Source organism: Protomyctophum parallelum (assembly GCF_964188405.1).
Source record: "Protomyctophum parallelum genome assembly, chromosome: 10".
Lineage (NCBI taxonomy): Eukaryota > Metazoa > Chordata > Actinopteri > Myctophiformes > Myctophidae > Protomyctophum > Protomyctophum parallelum.
Genome location: NC_139704.1, coordinates 7164112 through 7181619, shown reverse-complemented (window position 1 = coordinate 7181619; position 17508 = coordinate 7164112). Strand labels below are relative to the sequence as shown.

The 17508-nt window shown below is 43.4% G+C and overlaps 1 protein-coding gene across 1 annotated transcript in view; it reads left to right on the top strand.

Moving 5' to 3' along the window:
- The window catches only part of cfap46 (cilia and flagella associated protein 46), a gene marked incomplete at both ends in the record, with an annotated part of 96052 nt that overhangs the window by 45053 nt on the left and 33491 nt on the right, over positions 1 to 17508 (top strand). The window contains 10 exons of the mRNA XM_083774304.1: positions 212 to 394; positions 2150 to 2298; positions 3041 to 3139; positions 3228 to 3288; positions 7584 to 7736; positions 8524 to 8733; positions 9603 to 9709; positions 10201 to 10386; positions 11676 to 11826; positions 15129 to 15326. Of these exons, the coding sequence (XP_083630430.1) occupies positions 212 to 394; positions 2150 to 2298; positions 3041 to 3139; positions 3228 to 3288; positions 7584 to 7736; positions 8524 to 8733; positions 9603 to 9709; positions 10201 to 10386; positions 11676 to 11826; positions 15129 to 15326 (1497 nt within the window). The remainder of the gene's footprint in view (positions 1 to 211; positions 395 to 2149; positions 2299 to 3040; positions 3140 to 3227; positions 3289 to 7583; positions 7737 to 8523; positions 8734 to 9602; positions 9710 to 10200; positions 10387 to 11675; positions 11827 to 15128; positions 15327 to 17508) is intronic.

Below are 17508 nucleotides of genomic sequence, written 5' to 3'. Positions count from 1 at the left end.
ATGAATGGTAGTGCTTTTTAGATTTCCCTTTTCCAGACGTTGATTCATCTCGTATCTGTGTCAAAATTAACTCTTCATGTACCTCCACAATGTTACAGCTGGCTGTTAAGAAGTGATTTGCCCAAGAAATGGACCTTGTATAATACAGTTTTACTGCAAAAGTCAATACTAATACACAGATGTTATTTCCTGCTATCATACACTTGGCCAGCCTCCTCCCCCCACCACCACCACCGCCGCCACCGATGAGAAACCCAAACGGCAGTTCCATGAGGAGGCGCTCCCTAGCGGCCCACAGGAGTGGGCCCGCTACGCCTGCCCTGATGTGGCCCGGCAGAGCTTCAGATCCAACCGCAGCCCCAACTGTATCAACACACACAGTATCACCGATAAGGCAAGCGCGCGCGCGCACACACACACACACACACACACACACACACACACACACACACACACACACACACACACACCATTACCCTCGTTACCCTTGCTGTTATCGCAGTCATTCCCTGTGGCAAGGTGTTGTGTTTGGCCCAATTATCCAGGCAGCTTGGCGACCATCCCAGGGTTGAAAGCTCGCCAGCTGGCAACACAGACCCTGGTGTTGACGTTCATTGTGTGTGTGTGTGTGTTTTAAACCAAAAGGGAAGGTGGACTTTTATTGATCTGGGTGCATTGAATCACACCGACGGAAGAGGCTGTTGCAGAAATTACACATTATTCTGTTAAATGACTAAAACATCAGTGAGTTGCAATTATTTTGTCATGTATTTTTCACATTTCAACTGTTCATTTCAAGGACCCCCAGGCCACGGACATCTAACTCAGTGTATACATGTGTACACTCTCAGAGTTACGGACCTGTAAGGGTCCATTTGGTTCCCAACTATGAATTGTTTTGCTGGGGAAACCCTAGAACCAGAGTACTCCTGGGGTCCCCGGACACCACTCTGAGAACCACTTGACACCAATTAACAAATTGATACTGAAGAAGTTCTTTGGAATGTAACGATAATGATTTATAGCACTTCCAGTGATGTAAATAGGTTTTCAGTGTAATGGGTCAGATTTCAGATTTTTATTGAAGGGACAGCTCCTTGAGATGCAGCATCTCATTTTCAAGAGGGACCCATAAAAAACAAAATACAGAAAAGCATACTGTACACAAATACACAAAACATGCAGTACACAGATACTAACAGATATACAAATACATACATATATACACAAATAACTTGCTCACCATCTTCCACCTACACCACCGACCACCACATAATACACAGTGTAGATAAGGTCACAGTGCAAATATTTCAGGGTCATAAAAGGTTACAGTCAGGTTAGAAGCATAGACAAGTTGAGTCTAGATGTGAATGTAAGGAGGTCCTGAAGCTACTATATGATGAGATGGATCTAAGATATAGAGGGAGGTTGTTCCAATCGAATGGGGCTTTGTAGCAGAAAGACTTCCGCCCAACCACATTGGAGATTTTGGGGATTTTAAAGTAAGGGTATTGTAGATGTCTTAGTGGATAGGATGAGGTAGACTGAGTCAGGTACTGTTTTAAGTACCGGTAAGCAGGGCACCTAAAATAAATGCATTTATAAGTGAAGAAATACAGTGTAGTTGCCGTCTTGATTTAGGCTGCAGCCAATTGACACCCCTGGGTCCCGGGACCCAGGGGTGGTCCTAGGGACTTCTTATGAGTCCCACTTATTCTTGTCATTTTTACAAATTGCAGCATATGGTTGTAGAAAATGTATCTGAACAACTTTAATATTTGCATTATTATGCAAGTATAATATTTGCAAGTATTATGCGAAAAACAGTGCAAAGTATACAATAATATACTTTGTACTGTTATGGTCCATTCCCCGGGGAGTTCTGTGTATTCCTCTGACAGACTCACAGACGTCATACTTTTTAACATGGATTCTGTTAGCAGTACAGTACGAGTACAGTAGTGCGTCCCAGGACACCCAGAGGGTGACATGATTGCGTCCCTTTCTCAATGTTGTGCATCTAAGGATGCAGGATACAGGGTATTTGTTGTGCATCTAAGGATGCAGGATACAGGGTATTCAGGGTATTTGCAACACAGCACATCTTCAACAAAAATTAGTAACATGTTTCTTTCCACATCTCCACCAGACTCAGTGCCTGTTCTACCTTGATCTGCTGGCCAGGGAGCTGCACTCGCTCTCCCTCGGCCACCTGACTCTGCCCATATTGCACCTCGCTGAGGTCATCGCCCATGACCTTTTAGACAGGTGGAGTCTCTCTGACCTCTACCGGCTCAGGTAAGAACAGGCAAAAGTACTCAATTGTTTTACTCAAGTAAAAGTACCAATACTGCAATTTAGAACTACTTCGTTACAAGTAAAAGTACGGGATTGAATATGTACTTGAGTTAAAGTACAAAAGTATCGGCATCAAAATGTACTTAAAGTACTAAAAGTACACATTGTGCAGAATGTCCCATTTCACAAGTGTCAAAATGTGTACAAAATCTTATTGAAAATCGAAAAATGTAATTCTCCAAAGTAACTAGTAACTAAAGTTTTCAAATAATTGTAGTGGAGTAGAAGTAAAAGTATTTTAAACATATTTTCAGATGCGGGTCGGTGGCCAGTTTCATATAATGTTTGAGATCCTTGACATGAAATGTTTTGAAAACCACTGATATAGAAACATTGTTTTTTGTAGAATGTCATGCTTGTAGAATCTGGTCTCAATGGGCTAGTTTAACGTAGCCAGACATCATCAAAAACAATCTAATCAGCGGTGGCATTTCTTTACCCAATCACAACACAGAGAGCGATACACTGTCGTACCTACATGGGAATCAGAGGGTTGCTATAGGAAGAAAGAAAAACCCTATATAGCCAGCCAAGTGGCTGTGTGCTATTCTAAACTAAAGCATCCATTGAATTTGACTGCATGCACTTCATGCCATGGCAATCCTAGATATAATTTACTGTGAGTGTGACTAAATCATAACCGTACTTACTTTTGTGTGTTCTGGTTTCCTCCCCTGTTCAGAATTGTAAGAATCTGTTGTCAGTTGGGTCTAGAGACCTCTTCACCGTACCATGGAAAGCTTGTGAATCTGAGCAGCATCCGAGAACAAGAGCAAATGAGGTTTGTCTGTGAAGGGAATAGGGACTCATTTTTTACACTTTGTGCTGCTTTCATGAGCAATGTAATTACATGATATCCATGATTCCAGGTGCCGCAAATCCATGGCTCTTCAGCGAGCGAGGAGGGGCGTGGACACTGCTGTCAATGAGGTTAGTCATCCATCCATCTTCTACCGCTTATCTGTAGTCAGGTCGCAGGGGCAACAGCTCCACCAGAGAGCTCCAGAATTCCCTCTCCAGAGCAACATTAGTAACTTCCTTCTTGGTTCCCGATGCGTTCCAAGGCCAGTGAGTCGAAGTAATCCCTCCAACTGTGCCTTGGTCTGCCCGGGGGTCTCCTCCCAGTGGGACGTGCATTGAAGACCTCCCTAGGGAGACGCTTGAGAGGCATCCTAACCAGATGCCCCAACCACTTAAGCTGTCTCCTTTCCAGGTGAAGAAGCAGCGTCTCTACTCATGACCAGTGTTGTAACTAAAGCCTTTACATCACGTTACGTTACCTAACAAAACTACTTTTTACAGTACCGGTAAATTGTAACCTAACGCTTTACATTTCCCCACGGCGTTATAGTTATTGTGCGCGCGTCACCCGCGTTATGGCGTTGTTATTATGTCAACTTATGTGATCCAAGTGAAAAGTCTCCCTGTCGTCTCTGTGCTGACTGCTGAGAGAGCGCTCTCTGTGTTGCACTCTGTTGACAGGTTGTGCTCTCATACTAGCCTCTGAGCCCACATGGCTTTTCACTCTAACATGAACAAAGCACATCACAGAAGAGGTCATTGATTGGCTAACGTAGGGCCAGATTTCAGGGTAAGCCAATCAGAGACAGTCTGACAGAGTAGGGCGGTCTTACTATTTCTAAGGCTCTGGGCTGTGGTAAACACAGACACACAAATCCTGGTAACGCATACACAGAAAACGCCGGTTGAACGAACATTATTACCACACGCTACAATGGCAAATGCGGATAACAGCGAGATCGGATGCTTTTGGAAATACAAGCATTATTTTGAGTACTTGCGGGTAAAGGACGACAAAAACACGAGGTGAAAATGCAAATTATGTGGCGGACAGAAAGCATTGTCCACAGCCAAGAAGAGCAATGCAAATCTAAGAAAGCATCTTAAATCAGTCCATGAGGTTGCCTTACATGGACAAAGACAACAGACACAGTAGCATGTCACCAAGAGTCAACTTGACAAAATGATTGCTAGGTAGCCTATGTTGTTGAGGAAATGCTTCCCCTCTCAACGGTGGAGTCTGTTCCTTTCAGAGCTCTGGTCATCAAAATACCAGTGAAAGCAGGGCCAATGTGCAGAAATACATTTTCCAAATAACTGAACAGTGAATATTCTAAAATGGAAGATGAGCTCAAAAATATATTTGATGAATTAGAATATCTCTCTACCACTGCAGATATATGGACACATCAATTTGAGGCTACAATGCCTGTCAACATTTCTGAGCATGTTTTATTGTTCCACTACATTTCATAATGTTAGGAGGGAGTTGTCTTTTCTCTTACTGTGCGACAGAACACAAAACCTTCTTTTAAATAGTTTTTTATATTATTATTTTTTAAAGTAAAGTAAAGTAACTTGAAAATTGTTACTTTCATAATTGAATAACTAGTAAAGTAACTAGTTACTTTTTTAGATAAGTAACTATAACTATAACTCTTTACTTTTTTAAAGTAACTTGAACAACACTGCTCATGACTGAACTTCTCACCCCATCTCTAAGGGAGATGCCAGCCACCCCCTCAGTCAGCTTCAGAGAAAATGTAATATACAGTATGACCATACCATTGAGTCACAGTAAACAGTAATTTGCATTACTGCCAAGAATTTCCCAAAGCTTGGTTTCCATTCACTTCATTACTGGCAGAGACTTTGCAAGTCCTGGAGAAAATATATATTTAGTTCAAGACTCATTAATGGTGGAATCAAATGAAAGTTTGAATTTAAAAAGAAAAAGGCAAAATCTTGCAATTGATCAAAACAATAAATTAAATGGCAGTATGCTTTGGAAAAGGGTAAGCAGTTATATATGGCAATTAAATGGTAACAGTGAATCATTGTCAGTGGGACAGACATGCCAGACCACTGGTACGGTCCTTTACGGTAGTAATTGCTTTCCGCGCTACCACATGTCCCCTATCCTGCATGTGATTAACGAGACACATCAAACGTAATGGAACATAATGGAACAAATTCAAAGCACTTTTTTTGCTCGACTCAGTGAAAGACCCTGTCCTGTAAGGACCTGGGTCTGGACAGAACAGCTGTTGATAACGGCTCTGCACTGCAGCAGCCATTCAACATCAGCCCCTCGGCAGCAGCATAGCACGTTGCTATCCTGGCAACACACAGTAAAATCCTCAGTGTTCATTTATCAATTTACACTCGGTGTATCACCATAATGATAATGTACAATCTCTGAGTTAAATTAATCACTGAAGTTGTTACTGTTCATACTGTATCCCCCCTAGCTACTGTAGTGGTATCACGTTGCAACGTCATGTCTAGCTTGCCCAGTAACAGAGAGTAAGAGGCATCATTCTGGTACCTTGGTGACCGGCTCAACGAGTTTTAATAGTTTTCACTGTCCTTGATTAAACCTGAGAAAAAGAAAAAAAAAACTAATACAAACAAAGGAGACCGGCATACACAGTCTGAGTCAGAGTGATTTGATCCATCCCACTTTCACCGATATATATTTCAGGGGTCCCTTTAACTGTAACAGAACCCCAAATCCCCTCTGCCAAAGATCGTAAATTAGTTTTAATATTGCTTCATTAAGCCAAGACTAGACGAGAAATGTATGACCCTAGAAATTAAGGAGACTTAATCTTGGTTTTATTATAGTGATGAGTGTGATTGGCAAGCATCCACCAATAATGGCTGTAGGGTTTTATGACCTAACTTCTTTTTGAGTGGTGCGTGCAGCCACTCCTATGTCCGACGTTGTCCGTCTGATGATGAGGATCGTTAATTATAATAGTTTTTTTCTTTAAACATCAATATATCCTTTGCGCTACCTTGATTTTATGTTCAAATCCCATTAACAAATAGCTATCCTGTGCTTTATGTCATGTAGTGTTTGCTGTCTAAAATTGTAATTCATTTGTCCATGGTTTTTGTGCCGAATCTGGGTTGAGTGAGATCTTTGCAGTTCCCTCTGGTGTTGTGCCTGTGTGTGTCTTTTACGCTATTGAAGTAGTCTTGACAGTTCAAGAACACATCTTAACCACTTAAAGGGACACTTCACCCTTTTTGCAAAAAAATATATGTTAATGACGTTTAGAAGCTTTAGAACACTTTCCTGGAGATCTTTATGTGTGTAATATGTGGTTTTAGATATTTTAGATTGTAGCAGTGAGCCTGTTTGCTCTGATGTCATGGACACTGGGCTCACTTCCTTCCTGGACTACATGTTGTCTCAGTAAGACAGCTCTCCCCCTATCCACAAGGAGGAGCAGTGCACCAAAGAATTATGGGAATTGTATTCCAGGAAGGTAGTGAGACCAGTGTCCATGACATCAGAGCAAACAGGCTCACTGCTACAATCTAAAATATCTAAAACCACATATTACACACATAAATACCCCCAGGAAAGTGATCTAAAGCTTCTAAACGTCATTAACATATATTTTTTTGCAAAAAGGGTGAAGTGTCCCTTTAAACCTGTTTGAACAGAGTCCCCCAGGACTAATTCCTTAGCCCCCTCCTTTTCCCCTAAATGTACACTAAGGGCACTATCTTGAGCCACCCCAGCCCTACATTTATTTGCCATTTTTTACTATTTTGAAAAATATTTTAAAATAGTTCAACTAGCTGATATACTTCGACAGGTTGTGAGCTCGTAGATCGGCTTTTTTTCAAAATAGTAAAATATGGCAAATAAGTTTAGGGGTAAGCGAGATATAGCCCTAAATCTTGCACCAAATATAGCTGATCTACAAGCTCACAACACAAAGCAACATGTAGTGAGCTTGTACAGGTAGATCAGCTGTTTTTACCAAATGTTCACCTACCGTACTGTATATGACATGCCCAGAGTAAGGATGCTTTGGTTCAAGAGGTTGAACTGGTTCAAATTGACGGGTTAGGATTACAGGTTGCTGCCTGCAACCACTGGCTGTCTGCTTACAGTTGACAGCAAACCACACACCACTGTCTGCCACACATGCACCGAAAGCTCACTTCATGGTGTTTGCACAGCAGTGTCGTATTGAGTTTTTGTTTAGATTGTGAATTATTTGTTTTGATGCATTGCATTGTTACAAGCTTAGCCACTGCCACACTATCCTTGTATCTAGAATGTAGATTTGAATCAAATCGAATTTGATCAATTCATGGTGTTTTCACAGCAGTGGCTGTTGGTGGTGGTGTTTTATTTGATCTGCAAAAATGAGTTTTCCACAACCCTATGGTTTTCACAGCAGGAGGTGGACCACCTCGGTGGGCCCTCTGGCCGTCAGAATGCTGAGGTGTGTGCTCATGACATCTGGCTGGGCAAGGCTGAGGTGTGTCTCAGCATGGGGCTCTATCAGCATGCCAGGCAGCTACTGGCCGAGGCCCGTCTGGTGGCTACGGTGAGTAGGATCAGCAGGAGGGGGGGGGGGGGGGGGGGGGGTATACTCACATCCTATGTCCAGCTTTTGAAACATTGTTTTGCTACCGTTTCCTATGACTAGTTTTGAGCATTTTGTGCATTGATGACAAAGGTGAGGATTGTGATTGGCCAGTATGAGATGATGTGTGATGATGATAACAGCGTCCCTCACTTCACACAGGTTAAAAGTATCAATACTCTGTAAGTAAAAGTCTGGAATTCAAAATGTACTTGAGTAAAAGTACAAAAGTACAGGCATCAAATTGTACTTTAAACAGTAAAAGTACTGATTTATGCAGAATGTCCCATTTCAAGTTTTGAAATGTATACAAATCTTTTGAAAATAGCACATCTACAAGCTCACAATGCGTCACACTATGCCACATCAAGTCAAGGCTTTTATTGGGAAGTTATTATTCTTCCGGCACCGAGTGCCGTGCTACAAGCTTGTAGATCTGCTATTTTTGAAAGATAATGAAAATGTGGTGCAAATATTTGAATACATTATTTCACAGCGGATGTTTTTAACCCAAAATCTTTGCTTCCCTGGAACAACATATTTTCAGAAGTTTTGGGTGGATTAAATAACAATCGTGTTGTTAAATAGCGGATTTTTACTTCCTGACTCAGCGGTTTCCGGCCCAAAACTGCTTTCAATTTAAGAGCCTTAATCAGTGAGAGTAATGCATGGCGGGGCCTGCGCCACTCTAAGCCACCACTAGATGGCGGTCAGTGAGTTAATCCCCGCCATCCATCCATCCATTCAGGAGCTGGGGGATCAGGTGGCTGTGGCGAGGACCCTGCTCAGCCTGGCCCAGCTGGCGTGTGCGGAGCAGAACCACGCTCAGGCCCTGGCGCTGCTGGAGAAGGCCCAGGAGCTCGGCGGGGACGAGGACTTCTGGTACGGCCTCACTCTCACCACGGTCCAAGCCAACGTGGGCAGCCAGAGAGTCCAGGAGGAGGGTGCACACAGCAAGGTCTGTGTGACCATCAGGTTTACTGTGTTATGCTATGCGTTTAATGCTACTGTTCATCTCAGTGTTTGATTTTGACAGCAATACTTTTGGTTTTAGTCTCTTGAAGAATACCAAACAACTCGCCCCTTTACCAACTCGCCCCAGGCGTACAGCCGGTGGAACTGCGCAGCCTGGTATTCCTAAAGTAACCTGAAAAGTGAATTATGCTTAAACGGCTTAACCTCAGTAAAACTATGCCTAAGTCTAACCCTGTACCTAAACTTAACCCCAGTCAAACTATGCCTAACCCTAAACTTATTTCTAACCTTATTCTCAGTAAAACAAAATAAAGAATTAAAGAAGAGTCGGACTGAGTGGTCGGCGTGAGGTTGGCACAAAAATTGAGGGTCGAGATGGTTTAGGGGCGACCGTACCTGATACCCTCTTGAATAGTTTTAATTTAGTTTATAGTCACATTTTAGTCACCTGGAATGTTTTAGCGTTTGTCTAGCTTATAGCTTTTAGACTAAATCTACAGTTGATTTAGTCTACTAAAATATATTTTGGCAGATCTATAAGCTCTCTATCTGCTGTTTTCAGCATGCATCCAAGTGTAAAATGACTTATACTGGATCTCTTGTCCACTAGTCCCTTCCTACCATTTTAGTCTAGTTTTTATTTGTTGACGAAATTGTCAATATATTTAGTCTTAGTTTTAGTCATCATAGCTTAGTTTTCATTTAGTTTCCATTACATTTTCGTCAAGGGAAAAAAGGTAGTCGCCGAACATTTTTCAACACTGTCTGCAACCGCATACAAGACTCAATGTACTGTGTTTGCTATGCGTTTAATGCTACCGTTCATTGTCTTCATTGTCGTTTCCCTTTCAGATCGATGGGATCATAAAACAGGGCTGCACGACTCTGAATTCAGTAGTGGAGCTGCGGCCGAACCGAGCTGCAGCTATCGGATTCCTAATCGTGTCGCTAGAAACTAGGTAGAGTACGGTTCAATGTCCCTTCTCTCTCTCTCTCTCTCTCACACACACACTCTTACTCACTCACTCACGTATTAAGAAGTTAAAGTTTGATCTCCACTACGTTTATGTTGTAAAGTGCAGATATTATGTTTAACCTGAAGTGCCATGCACGACCACATAAGGTGCATGACCAATTATCTGTCTGCATGTGTAGACCAGGGACCCCCATAACAGAAGAATTGTATGGCTCTAGCAGTGATTCTCAATCATTTTAATTTCAACGACCCCAGTTTGACATGCATTAGTCTACGGGCCCCCATTAAATGGCATTTATTTCTATCTCTTGAACTCCAATTTATATAGTAAAATGAATGTTGACTGGTTCCATTTGCACACTGTGTGTTAAGACCCATAAGGGTCCATTTGGTTTCTATCTATCATAGACGATGGGTTATGGCAATGACTAAGCCAGGCCACTAGATGTCAGCGCTGTGCTATGTGTCTTCCAGAGGTGCTGTGGAACAGTTGCGTGCAGCAGGTGGTCTTGCTGAAGCAGGCGAGGCCCTCTCTACCCAGACGGTTCAGAGGCTCATGTCAACATGTGACACTCTCACCCAGTGTGCCAGCGGCTTTATTAAACTGGGCTACAGAGAGCAGGCAGCGGAGGCACATCAAGAGCATGCACATGCACTGAGGTCAGTAAGTTGTACACACTGTAGAATCCTCGGGTATTCAAATGTAACCAAATGGACCCCGGCGTGATTTGTCAAGCTAACGTTGTGCTCTGAATCACTTTGCAAGACTAGGGCTGTCGCTTTTTCAAATGGTTGAGATTCCATGTTAGAACAAAGATCTCCTATGCATGTTCAAACAAACAAATCCAAGAAATACCATGAATTAAAGAAATATATATAAAAAAGTAAGAAGTGGTGAAAATAGCGGATCTGCATGTTGTGTAGATCTGCTATTTTCACTTGTTTGGGTCCCGGGCAAAAGTCTAATCTCTCTTTTGGTTCTCGACCTGAAACATTGGGAACCACTGCTGTAGATAACGGACTCTGTTAAAGACCTAAATTGTAAAATGTAATGCACTCAATTCTAACCAGGTTCAGGGAGCATTTACAAACGTTTTCCAATCTAGGGTTATTAGTTATTATTTTGTGAGAGTCAGGTGTATGAAATTAGCTATCAGGCTGACAACATGGATGACACCATCCTTATTCAGCCACCCCATTTCATATTTTACAAGCTCAAACCAACAGCAAAAATTAGAGGCGCTCCAATCGATCGACCGCCGATTTTCATTTCAAATGATTCGATCAGTGATCTGCAATTTACCCTATTTGGAGAAACCAATCTTTTATACCATTTAAGTGGTATAAAAGTCAATCGGGTATTGTTTTACATCTTTGTGACAGGCCCAAACATTCTCCCCTTCCTCCCCACACACACAGGAGTGCGTTTTCACGTAATAATAATTTTGGATATATTCAAATTTTCCCCTTACGCACAAGATCGGTAACGCACAAAAAAACCTGATCGGAGCACCTCTACTGAAACATTTGAGTCTGTACCAAGGTTTCACTCATGCAGACTGCCTGCCATGTAGCTCACCCTTTCAGTTAAATTAACACTTATGGACATGGCATCTCATCACTCACTTAACCCATTTTGGGCAGGAACACCTTTTGGTGTTTTAAGCGTTATATTCTACTTCAGCTATTGAAAAATAATAGCAAAATAGCATTTTTAGCTCAAATCTTTGCTTCTGGGGGGGTCCCTGAAACAATATATTTTCAGATGGGGGTCGGTGGCCAATTTCACATATTTTTGGCATGAAAATGTTTGAAAACCACTGACACAGAAACATGAGGTTTTTCAGAAAACTGTCAGAATTTAGAAGACATTTTGTAGAATCGTCCTCTGGTCTAAATTCATACTTGCTCTTCTCATTCACTTTGACCCTTCATGTGTTGCTCCTCAGAATCCTGGCCAAGCACAGTGCCAACACGGAGAGGAAACGGCGCCACCTGTTGGATGCCTTCTACCAAATGCAGCTTGCTGTCTCCGAACAGGAACACGTGGTGCTTAACGGCCAGAATCTTCTACCTGCTCCTGCTAGTTCACGGCCAGAGGTAAACACCAAAACACATGCTCCTCCCAAGACCTGGCAACCATGGGGACTTCATTTTATACTTCGTATCGTATGCCAGTGTTGAGTGTTATGACGTTGAGTGGCCCGTTTAAATGTAATTGAGTGGCAAGAATTCAAGCTCAATGGGGGCACGGTGGCACAGTTGGTAGTGCTGTCGCCTCACAGCTAGAAGGTCCTGGGTTCGATTCCCGCTGGGGACGCTGGGGGCGTGTTCCCTCCTCCATCAGTGCCCATACACGAGGCGGGGTTGGCGAAAGGGCCTTTCTGTGTGGAGTTTGCATGTTCTCCTCGTGTCCCCTAGGGTAGATACCCTCACAAAAACATGCAGTAATCCTGGTCTCTAAACTACCTCCCCCTGGCCAACCGGGGCGCCTGATGGAGGGGAAAGGAACTGGTTGGAATACCGTGTTCCTTCCACGCGCTACATCCAGCCGGGGAAATTCCCCCCTGTCAGGTGAAAAGAAGTAGCTTGGACTCCTTATGCATAGAAGGAAGCATGAGGTCAGTCCGCTGCCCCCCCCCAGGTTGGCAGAGGAAGTGTAGCGCCCAGGATTACATTAGACTAGTCACTAGCCCTTACCTGTTGTGAGACGGGCGCAGTACCCCGTTCGCTTTTTTAATTCACTAATAAATTCATTATTAATCATTAATGTGTCAAATCGAAAAAAGGGCTTCGTTACGCCCTCCATATTATTATGGTCAATGCCTGTGTGAAAAGTGGGAGTGATTGGTGCAGGCAGTGAGGAGCTACGGCAGTCACAGTGACAGACAGACACACAGACATTGACTGAATTATAGTATGATGATGATGATGATGAAGATAATTGACACTGGGTGAAAAAATGGGTTGCAAAATCGTGGGATAAAAATTATAAAAAAAATAAAAAAAATTCAAGCTCAATGCAGTTTGTAGATTGGCTGTAATAGTGTGTGTGTGTGTGTGTGTGTGTGTGTGTGTGTGTGTGTGTGTGTGTGCGCCTGTGCCTGTGCGTGTGCGTGTGTGTGTGTGTGTGTGTGTGCGCGCGCCTGTGTGTGTGTGTGTGTGTGTGCGCGCGCCTGTGTGTGTGTGTGTGTGTGTGTGTGCGCGCGCCTGTGTGTGTGTGTGTGTGTGTGCGTGCGTGCGCCTATGTGCGCGTCAATGAAGTGATTCAGGTCAGATTTTAATTGGGGGGGGGGGGTAACTGAGAAGGACTATAGCCTTATTTTTGTGGGATACACGCACACTCTACCTAGGCCCACTTATACTTTCCATTCAGAACTGCACATACTTTGCACTGTTGTGGATATGTAATTTTAATGTGCTTTCATAATAATTATGTTGTTACAAATGTTATGCTGCATGCATAGAAGACACAGAAATATTCATTCACATATTGAACATAGACAGCTCAAGGGCACTCTGGTAGCTCACAAAAAAGGCCAATTTTATACCCATTCTGTCATTTCAACCGATATGCACTGCTCCAGTGACATTTTCTATAAGGGGTTGATCGACAATTACCGGTTCCAAAAAGTGTTACAAGTGGGGAAATCAACAGCAACCATTCCATTCCTCATACACTCTTCTTTTCATTAGAGAGGAAATCACATTTGCTTCTTAAAGGGCATGCAGATGGCAACATGTTGTGATCCTATTTAAAGGGAAAGGAGATTTGTCAGTGAAAAAAGAAAAGACCATGTATATAGCTAGCTGCCTGTCAGAATTGACAGCCTTGAACTTACGGTATGCCTCAGCCCCTCAATGCAAAGCGGCCAGCATAATAGTTAAGTCCTATTATCGAATACCGGTACTTACGTTGAATTTAAAGTATGCTTTATTTCTTCTGGAGGACATGTCAGACTCAGAACATGTCAATACATGAGCAGCCATTTCTGAGTGGATACTGAGGGCATCTGGGAATCAGGTCTCCACTGTTTCCACCCTTGGTTCGTAAGTCTACAGTGTTGGCGTGGCCCTGAGACATAATAGTAATTTGGTCTGTATTTTTCACTGTACTGTAAGTACAGTGAGGAGCAGTGGGCGCTATGAGGCAGCACCTTGGAGAACAGTTGGGAGGCAGGCACACTTTGACACAGAAGAAAAAGACTGCTGAAGCAGACAACCCGCGTGTGTGCGTGTGCGTGTGTGTGTGTGTGTGTGTGTGTGTGTGTGTGTGTGTGTGTGTGTGTGTGTGTGTGTGGCTGCGGCTGCGTGCATAAGTATGTGTTTGTGTGTGTGCCATGCATGTATATTTTGGACAGCCCCAGGCGTGAAGCCATGGTTTAATAATGTCCATGAAGCATTAGCTTGCCAGCAACAGATGGGTGAGATGACCAGATTATCCTTCCTCATTGACCAAGTTGCACAGTAGATGCAAGAACTGTTGTGCCAGAAATCGCCTAGTGCTAGTGGCCATTTTGGATTGTAACATTAATCTAATCATGAGCAATTCACAGTTGATTGAAAAACTACCAGCTGTGAATCCATGTGGAATCTTGTTGCGCACAATCAAAACCTCAGTGTTAATTTATCTTTTTAGTAACTCAGAGTGCAGGATGCATCTTTCCGTAAGGAAGCATCATGTATTGATTGTCTAGATTTTTATAGTTCATAAGACAAAGCAATAAGAAATGTGCAAAGCTCACAACGCATTGCAACACGATACCATGTGAGCTTGTTTTAAATGGTCTGATTTTGAGGGCCAAACAGAGCAGAACAAGCATATATATACAAGAGTATAGGGTTTAACCCATTTAAACTTGAGACAGATTCTAAAAAAATGTCTTCTGAATCCATGTTTTTATGTCAGTGGTGCTCGACCTTTTACATGTCAAGGACCCCCAGAATTATCTGTATTTGGTCGCTGACCCCCATCTGAAAATATGTTGGTTCAGGGGAAAAGATTTGCGCCACTTTTTCAAGATTTTTCAAAAATAGCAGATCTACACTCTGTGCCGCTCTTCACTCTTGCTTGAGTGAAGACAGGTCTGAGCTGTGCTTGATTGAAGGGATAGCCCATTAAGATGTAGCATCTCATTTTCAAGGGGGACAGATATATTTGAATGCTGTATTCATGTTTAATGTGTTTTATGTTATTGATCTTACACTGTGTTCTGTTTGTGTGCCAGAGTCCTGGTCTCACACTGGCAGCCAGGCTCCTTACACTGTTTTCTGTTTGTGTGCCAGAGTCCTGGCCTCACGCTGGCAGCCAGGCTCCTTACACTGTTTTCTGTTTGTGTGCCAGAGTCCTGGTCTCACCCTGGCAGCCAGGCTCCTTACACTGTTTTCTGTTTGTGTGCCAGAGTCCTGGTCTCACCCTAGCAGCCAGGCGGAAGCTGCAGCGACTGCGTCTGTCCCTGGCAGAGCTGTGCCTCGCCATGCTGGAGCTGCTGTGTGCCGAGCAGACCAGCCACGCCCTGGCGCGGAAACGGAAGTCCTCTGTCGAGATGGCACTGGAGGACTTTACCCGGTCCACACCTGACCCCGACTCCATAGAACAGGTTAAGACGGTTGACTGGAAATTTTAACCGCGATAGATTTTGTGTGTGTGTGTGTGTGTGTGTGTACTTGCAACACAGTGAGGACCGGAGGGAGTTTTTAAACGACAGCGTGAGGACATGTTTTTTGGATAGAATAGTAAAACGCAGCTGTTCGATTGATAGAATTGTAAAACGCAGAATCTGTCTTGCCAGAGTTTGGGATACGTTTTGCTGTTAGAGTTCCACCAGCCCAGCACAGAGCACATCCTTCTCGTCGCTCATAGTTGGCCTCTGCCTAATATAGCTCTCCACCTCATCATCTTCCTCTTCCTCTGCGAAAACATTCTCCCACACATCAAATGCACAACGTGCACGCTTAGGAGCGGGCGCAGCAGCCGCTGGCGCTGTGTCATCATCATCACCACTCGCAATGCCCGCGGCATCCCCCTCCTACTCCTCCCCCTCAACAACCACCGCTGCTGCTGGCAAACCTGCCAAACGCAACTTCACAAACTCATGCACATTGTCCCTTTCATTCCTGTCCAGCATGCACAGCTGGTTGTAGTTGGGCCACAGAAAGGTGAAGCCTGCTGTTCCGTGTCGACTGGGTTCGTCCGACAATGAGCCTTCAGCTTTGTTGACCACAGAGTGGGGTATTTGTCCCCCTCCAGCTTGCGCTGTGCGTCCCGAAAGGGCTTGAGGAAGTCCAAAAGAAAGGCCAGCATGTCGGGGGCAACCTTATCGACTCTCTCAGCCTCTCCACGAGCCTCCATCTTCTCGTGCAACTCTGTATATATGTCCTGGATAGAACGCAGTGACATATATACAGAACTGAACCTCGTGTCCATAATAAAATAAGTATTAAAAATTAAAATCAGAGCATGGACAATTACGCAAACTATATACCGTATGCTTTTATAAATGTATAGGTTACACATAATAATAACCGACATGACAAAAAGTATAATAGCCTAATTATAGTATCATAATCATATCCAGCAAAGTGTTATGTATTGTGTAGGCCAGGGGTAAACAAAGCTTGCCTCACAAGGGCTTTCGCTGCAGTTATTGTTTCCGCTATGTCGGAGGCATGTTTCAGTGCGTCATCAACGTCCAGCCCATGCCTGAGTACTGTATTCAGAACATGATCCTGGCAGTCTAGTCTGACGTAGGGCTCTAGGGCCTTGACGATGTTCGAGCCCTGGTCAGTGACCCAAACGATATCGATCTCTCTCCTGATGTTTTCCCCCGTTTTCTTGTCCTCCAGTGAAACATCATTGTGGCCAGATTCTTCCCGACTAAACTAAAAACTTCTGCCACATAATGGCATGTAATGGCCATGTAGTGTAGTTTTCTGACATCATCAGTCCACATTTCTGTTGTCATTTTTGACTTTTTTTTACGTGGTTCTTGTTCTTGTGCTATTAAGGCCCCCCTTATCCCCCCCTTTTCTCTTGCTGTGCTTTTGAATGGTGTTGGGGCAGGGGATAACGGAGCTTTCAGGCACTTTTCCGTAGGTAGCCCCGACGTTGATGAGCTCTTGGGCCAATTCGACTCTTGGGCCTTCCACAATAAAAAATGGCCTGATGTCCTTTGCGCAGAATGTAACGCATTTTGTTTGTCACTGCCTGCTGGCTGCTTGACTCGCAGAGGGACAGTTTCAGCACTCTTAACGACAAATGACTGCAATGATGACAGCTGCCCCTGGCGCTGGTGACCCTGGGAAGACGACCCAATGTCGATGTCCCGGTCCTCTTGCTATCATATGATAGTACTGCCTTGCATTTAGCACACTGTACATACTCTGCGGGTTACCTTCTTACCTTACCAAGACCAATTAGAAGGTTTTCCAATCACACTGTATTCACCAACAACACGCACAAAAACTGAAGAAAAGAAAATCACAAACAGAGTTTCTGTTTGCTCAAAAAACTGCAGCAAGAAAAAAAAAAGTTTAAACTCGTAGTGCAATAACTAAACGGAATAAGAAATTAAATAACACTTATGGCTGTTTAAAACGGCAGCAATAAAGTGAAACAGTGATTGCAATTGCAATAAATAAAAGGACTAGGCAGAAACCGAGTTTCTTGTGCAAAAAACACAAAAGGAATATATACGATGTAGATTAAAAAAATGTAACACAAGAAAAGCACACAACACACAGCAAACCGATCTTTATTTGACCGTCGTTATAAAGCCTATA